This window comes from Amia ocellicauda, chromosome 10 (genome assembly GCF_036373705.1).
Source record: "Amia ocellicauda isolate fAmiCal2 chromosome 10, fAmiCal2.hap1, whole genome shotgun sequence".
In the NCBI taxonomy this organism is placed as follows: domain Eukaryota; kingdom Metazoa; phylum Chordata; class Actinopteri; order Amiiformes; family Amiidae; genus Amia; species Amia ocellicauda.
The window spans coordinates 29506728-29514523 of NC_089859.1; the positions used below are offsets into that span (position 1 = coordinate 29506728).

Sequence of the window (7796 nt, forward strand, 5' to 3'; positions counted from 1 at the left end):
AAATATAGCAGGCCTAACAATCCTTATAAATGATCCCATATTGCAAAGAATAGCTTATATTGCCCTCTGATCTGATAGTTATCTTGATGCGCCTGTGCTTGTGAAGTCACAACATTTAACTGCTGCTGAAGCAAAAACAACTCAAATGGGTTATTTAACAGTAAATGTCAAAGTAATGTTTTCCTAAGCCTTTGCTGTAGGAAAACATTCAAACCGAGCTTTTAAACCTCAAATGGAATTGATTAGCCTCTTTGGAGCAATTAAAGGTAAAGCGGCACTCAGGGGAGTAGTCGAACTTCAAATGGAATATTTCATCTGGTATACTGTACAGGCATACTTTGAAATTCAGGAGTAAATGCACAGGGCAAGAGATTTAGAGCAGATCGCTGCTGTATTTGAAAGTTCAGAGAATGACTCGTGTCACCATACTTATAATCTTTAAATCACCCAAAACTCAACTTTAACGTCATGGTTGTTACTGGCGTTCAAATCGATACACAGATATACAGTTGCTTTAAATATATATGAGTTTTAAACAGACTATCATGACCAGCATCAGTGATCTTTAGATATTCTGTGTTGAGTAGATAACAAGCTCTCTCTCAGTCCAAATAATGCTTAATAGAAGTACGTTGAGTTACCTTAATTAACTCAATTGCTTTCATCGACATAGAATTTGAAAAGGATGAGAACTCGAACTGTAATACCAATAATGAGAAAAATAATTGTAGTGTATCACCTTCAATTTGCTGAGTTAGGCTGGTTCTTGTAATGACTATCCCAAACTGGGCAGGGCAGAACTTTGGGGTTTGACTAGAGAATGCTGCTGATGGTTAGTTGGTCACTTCAATGTGGTAATATGGATGTATGTTTACATTGTAAATTCCTGGTTACATCATTGTTGCTGTCTGTTGCAGGTCGCCGAAGAGGAACAACAAGGGAATAACGCAGTTATGATTCAAGAGGCATTACAGGCTTCTGTAGGCCTTGGGGAGGAGCATCACCTCGTTGTCTCCTCTGACGATGTGGAAGGGATTGAGACTGTCACGGTGTACACACAAGGGGAAGATGCCTCCCAGTTCATTGTGTACGTCCAGGAGGCTGTACAAGCAGAGGAGCAAACAGTGGAAACTGTCTGATATAGCAGATGGCAAGACTACCAAACGTGGGACTGTGTTATTTAGGCATACGTAGTTAATTGACTTGGCAAGAAATAATTCACGTGTTTTAAAAGTATAATTGTGAGGCAGATTTTCAGTGAGTTTAAAGACCAAAACCAAATATCTTGTTGTCAGCCTCCTGACTATGATGAATATGGCTCGGTATGATGCATATTTGAAGACATTTCCTATGAATATTTGGCCATCCAGTTATTAAAGACAAAGAGAGATTTTTGTGCATATTATCTTGGTCAACTGGATTTTGTTTGACCATTTATAACTAGTTAGGTCTATTCTCAGAAAGGATATTGAGTGTGACACATTTGGTGCAGATTGTGAATGTAAGGAAACTCCTGTTCGAGTAAATGTCAATACAAAACGTCAAGAAATGCATATTTTTTTCTTTTTAGAAACCAGGTATTTTTGTGTAGAATCATGTTTATATTTTATATTTTAAATGCAAAAAAATGCACAATAGTTTTTCTCTTTTTCTTTCTTGATATATTTTTTTTTCCAAAAGGTGAATGACTTGAATTTGTAAATTCTATTTTCTTCATCCTTTCAATGCAAACAGGTTTTACTTGCAACCTTTTTTATTTGTATTATTTATTAATTACCTTCTCTTTATACCAACACAAGCTGACAAATCTGGCAGATGTCAATATCAGATCTTGTATACATTGTGTTTTCTGACAAAAAAAGCATGCAGACCACTATAAAATATTTACACCTTATTGTCAACTCTTTATTTTCATATTTGGTGATATTGGCAAAGGCAAGATCTCAATGTGCTACAGAATATTATAGGTTTCGAGGCAGTATTGAAGGTAATACCACATCATTTGAAGTAATTGTATTTGACACAACATCATTATTATTTGTTGAGTAGATGTCTTTAAAAGTCATAAAGGAAATATATTATCCTTAAGAAAAATACTGGCACTTAAAACAAGAAATTTCAGTAAATCACAATAAATCATGATCATGTGAAAACTGATCTCTGGTTTACACAACGTATCCAGTGTGTAATATTGCATAAAGCCTTCCAATAAACCAAAGTTCCTCCATATTATCGCATACTGCATCCCAATAAACCAGTTGCTTCAATGGCTGCTATTTTGGGGATTGGTTTCCTTAATTCCCCTTCTGATTTCCTAAAATGAAATAAAAGTGAATTAAATAAACCCCTCATTTGTACCTTTTGGAGTCTTAGAGAGGAACAGAATCCTCGCATTATTAGGCTTGCATTATTCCAAGCAACCAAGCAGATCCCAGAAGCTTGTGGTCAAAGAGTCTATAGCTGGCTAGCTGGCCCAACGATTCAGTAGTAATGTCTTCAGCTGGTAATTTCCTCATTTGGCAGTTGGATATATTCAGATGTAAGCTCACAGATGTCCAGCCTGGGAAACTGGCTGTTATGGCTCCATTTTTGCGAGATCTCATCTTACTTGCTGTTTTTAATTTATTCTATTCAGGATGGGCATGCTTAAAACCTGGTTGTTAAATTGTAATTGTATTACAAACAAATTTATGAACTCCTCTGTAACAATAATAATAATAATACATATATACAAATATAAATATAAAAACTGCTGGGATGGTTCTTATTAGCATTGAAATCATCAATTAACCATTACAAGATGAAACCATTAAGAAATTGGAATGAAGAAGACATTCTTGTGGTGTCCATACAGAAGGTCTCTTTGGGATACAACATAATTTACAGCGACAGGCGAACAGTGATAAAAGTCACCAGGGCTCTTGTGTAGGGTTGAACAGAGAGGCTGGTCTATTGAAGTCTGTATTTCAGAGGCCATTTCTATCAGAGGGCGTCAGAGGCTCCTGCAGGACATGCAAGCAATGGAAGTGCCTGTCATGTGCATAAAAAAAGTAAACGTAATTGAAAAGTGTGAGCTAAATTTAGTCTGTAGGACAGTTTGTCTGAAAAAGTGAGGACACTTTTAATCTAATTTGGCAAGCGATATTTTAACTTGCTTCCAATGCTGACTGAGAGAGGCATCAATAAGGAAGGATCAACCTCAGGAAGATGTCTTAATTCGATGTTTACTAGCCTCGAAGACTACTTCATTCTGTTTCCATAATTTTAATAGAACTGCTGTTTTATTTATTGTTTCATATGTATACAGTAGCTTGGGATATGCGTCGGATATTGCACCAGAAGGAATGAGTCTGAATTCCTTTTTATTTTGTGATTGCAATTAATATATTATAAAATGACAATGTTAAAAGGAGACATTTGGGAGGCAGTTTTGCTCCAAAGATCTTACTTCAGTAATGGCTAAAAGCAGAGATTAGATTAAGATTTCCCGATGATAATGAATCTCAAGACCCCTATAAAGTTAGTTTGTTTATTGATCGGTATATTGATCCCAACTTGGCTGCCTGCTAATGTTTTCAAAAGCCATAGCCAAAGCAAAATTTTAAACTTTGTAATTAAAGGGTGCTGACTTTAATTGTTGAATGGCACAATTAACTGCCTGCTTGTGAAATTCATGAAGATTTACATCAGTGGGAGATCAATGTCTTTGTGAAAATTGCAAAATCGTCTGTACAGCTTTCGGATTCTGAAAGGTTATTTTTCTATTGGCCCTTATTAACAGAAAGATAACATTTATTTTCCCCATCTTATCTCCCTCCCACACACCACAGTGGGTGTCATCCTGTTTTGTAATGCAGTGACCTATTGTGAGAAATGTCAATGAATATGTAAAAAGGTGGTTTTTAAACTCTCATGTGCTGCCTTGATAGTCTTCATTATCAAAGGGATTTGGTTTCCAGCAATGACTGAAAAGTCTTTAATTGAGATGAAAACAGCCTCTCTCTGTTAAACCTAGACTTCTATGTATACAGCTCTGGGAAAAATTAGCATCTCTACATGTATATTTTTATTTTGAATTTTGGAGAAATGTTGTCAGTAGCTCTGGAAAAAATTAAGAGACTACTGCATAATTTTTTTTAATTATTATTATTTTTAAAGAATTACCCCAATAAGTGCAGCATCTTTTTTTTTTTTTTTTTTTGTAATGCCTTGAGGGGAAACTCCATTTTTAAATTGGAGTTTGTGCTGATTGTAGTAGAAAAACAAGAAAACACTTTTACTAATGATATATCCGACATTCATGTAGTTCACATTTTGATTGTGCCATCACAACAAGATACATATTCAGGGCCAATACCATAATGAATGTGTATAAATGAAACTAATTTTACTGGATAAGAGTGCTCTATATGAAGAGTAAGTATAATGCTCAGATAAATTCTTCAGTGTCAAGGTTGGGTTAGGTTAAGGTTAAGATTATATAGCAATATTAAGATAGGAAATGAGGTAGAGGGAAGGATTGGGGTTGATTTTGTTTTTAGGGTTAATCTTAGTGAGGGTTAAGTAATTTTGGGATAAGATTATATTTTAGTTCTTGGTTATTTGTGGATTACATATTTTCATTTTATTGTATTCTTTTCTGATAAATAGATTTGATTCATTTAAACAAATCATCAAAAAATTGCTTATTGCTTATTGAAAATGAAAAATATAGACCAATATATTCTCTGTTTGTCAAATAATATGCCTGCAGAGCCATGATTTATGTACCAAAACGTTTTTTTTTCTCCGAACAAAACAAAGCTTCTTGCCTGCCAACAATTTAATGAATTAAAAGGTGTTTAGAATTACAAGCCAGCTGTTTTCAAAATTGCTTTTCGTCAAGAATGCTTCAGCTGAGAAAACAGCAGAACAAAACAAGCAGAAGAAGAAAAAATGTCCCTGGCATTCGGCCAAATCAGTTTTAATAGAGCCTGATTTTACATTGTGATAAACGTCTGTTGAAGATGCGATGCATCATTGTCTCACACACCTTTAACAATGAAAACATGTGTTGCCATCAGCTGTATCTCACTTTGAGATTTTGATAAATGAGACCAAACAATGTAACAGGGACACCTTTCACCTGTAGAACAAGAAACAATTAAAAACTAAAAAACATTACATTCCAGTACAATCTTTGTGTAGTAATTATATTAGGTGCAAATCCTGTCTTAGCTCCCAGTCTCTTTACCTGTCTATTTTCATCAGTCAAAGTATGAAGATGCATCTCAGTTTGTGAAACATGTTTACTGCAGGATTGTGCTCTGATAATTCCAGTAGAGCACATCATAGAATTAAAAAAAATTAGCTTGTAATGAAATAGTTTACTTTCTATAATTCCAATTTATTTAAATTTGGACCAGTACCAGGTAAATGCTAATTTTGTATGACAATAGTGACAAGTACTGGGTGCAATGATTTAAATGTCCTTTCTACACATGCATGCTTAAAAAAAGAAAAATATACATACACACACACACACACACACACACACACACATATATATATATATATAGATATACAGCCCTGGAAAAAATTGAGACCACTCCAAGTTCAGAAATCAATGTTAAGTGGTCTCTTAATTGTTTCCAGAGCTGTATATGTAATCTGATGCTATGAGATAGGAATGCAATAAAGGATCCACATGACTTGCATTATTCTCTAACCGTGAGAGACTCATATCCTTTTCCTTTGTGACCAAAAAGTCTGGGTAATTTGCTTTCTAGCTCAGATGTTGAAATTGTTTTAAAACATTTGTGTTAATGATTTCTTTATGTATGTGTTAATTTTAGACTGTCCATTTTAAATCTCACTAAAATATCCAGGGTACCTTACAGTTGTTACAATATATCTTGTTATTTTTACATACAATTAGCTATTTGTACAGCTGGGTTTTTGCTGGAGCAATCTCAGTTAAGTACCTTGCCCAAGGTTACAACAGAACTGTTCCCCACCTGGGATCGAACCCTCGACCCACCACTCCACGGCTCTACCACTACTCCACACTGCTGCTATAGTAATGTCAAGCACTCATTTAAGTTTTGAGAAATATATAAAATATTTGGAAAATAGCAGAGCAGTTTGCAAGGAGACGCTTTTAAAGATGAGCCAAAGAAGGTTAACTTCTCAGGGAATACCGAGGTCTCACTGAAAAACATAAGAAAGGTAGCAAATGAGAGGAGGCCATTAAGCCACAGCAATGTGCCTGATTGTTATTGAGTTTGTAATGAAAGAATCTCATCTCTTGGTCTCTGAAAGGATGCTAACAAACAGGACTTTTAATCTTTTATGTGGACCTGTTTAGCTATAGGTTTACTATATTTGTACAAGATTATTACATTTTCTACTGTAAACACTGTAAACATCACTTACAATGTAACACATTTAATATGAACCTCTATGTTTGTCTTTTTGACTGGGTGGGGAAAGGGGAAGGTGAACTATTCATTTGCCATTCCACAATTCCACAGTGAACGTCTATGAAGTGTTTTAATTGTCTCGTTTAAATTGGGTTCCTGCTCTCCTTGTTTTGCACTTGTGTTGCTTACTCATTCTCCCCATCAGGCGGACACGGACCCGCGGACGTAACGACCGAGCGGTGGCAAGTACTGGTTGTTTACTTTGTTTACTTTATTGAATTGTATTTTTACTGCACCTATATTCATAAGGGCAGCTACTGTTCGTTAGTTACTGTCTTACTTACAAACTGTAACCAAAAACGGCTGCATTGCATATGCCATATACTATTGTGCGCTTAGCTTTGCCTTTTCTGCAATCAAAACAGGCAGTTATGTAGAGTTTAGCATTCCAGACATTCAAAGCACTTAGTTCGGCCGACGCTGTACTAGGGCGTGACTTACGGGATCTGGACAGAGCAGTGTAATCCAACACAATTCAGGTGTGCTCTCTGCTAATTAGTTATAGGTCAGCTATTTAACAGCCCCCCAGGTCCTCAGTGCCAGCAGTCAGTGTCAGCAGCCTCAGTGCCCCCCTTCCAAAGGGCCACGCTTACTAATGGCAGGGATTCTTGCTGTGGGACTCCAGCGAGGAGATGCTGCACAGCAACAGCAAGAAGCCATGTCGATCTCTCCGATTCCTCCCCCATCTTACCGGGCGGGGAGGAGGAACAGGGCTCCTGCTCTCCCTTTCTCTCCTCTTCTTTGTCCCACCCTTTCTCTACTCTTGACTAACAGCTTTGAATTCCATGTAGTGGAACTCATCTCTCCCTCTCACCTCTTCCTTCTAGTTCTCTACCGTCCTCCCGGTCCACTCACCTCCTTCCTGGATGAACTCAACTTTCTTCTCTCCTCCCTCCCCTCGCTGTCCTCACCTACGATCCTCCTGGGAGACTTCAACATCCATCCTGGTAGCCGGCCTACAACTACTACCCGGCCGCTCCAGCTCATCCAGAACTCTGCGGCTCGTCTGGTATTCTCTCTGCCCCGATTCACACACGCTACTCCACTGCTCCGCTCCCTCCACTGGCTCCCGATAGCGGCACACATTCAGTTCAAGACACTGACCCTCACCTACCGCTGTCTCAACCACACTGCACCAAGCTACCTTCAGACACTCGTCTCTCCATACATCCTCTTCAGGCCACTGTGATCTTCTAGTGCCAGAAGACTAACTCTTCCTCCTCTCCACTACCCTTCCTCTAGAGCCACTCCTTCTCATCCCTGGCCCCTAAGTGGTGGAACGACCTTCCCACTGAAGTCAAAACAGCCCCTGACCTCCTTCCAGCACTTACTCAA

General features: G+C 37.6%; 1 protein-coding gene across 2 annotated transcripts in view; it reads left to right on the forward strand.

The window, feature by feature from the left end:
* Positions 1–2344, forward strand: part of zfat (zinc finger and AT hook domain containing) — a 64574-nt gene extending 62230 nt beyond the window's left edge. For both annotated transcript variants that reach the window (XM_066715850.1, XM_066715851.1), the window contains exon 16: positions 918–2344. In XM_066715850.1, coding sequence (XP_066571947.1) covers positions 918–1139 — 222 coding nt within the window. In that variant the 3' untranslated portion in view covers positions 1140–2344. The remainder of the gene's footprint in view (positions 1–917) is intronic.
* The last annotated feature ends 5452 nt before the right edge of the window (positions 2345–7796 follow it).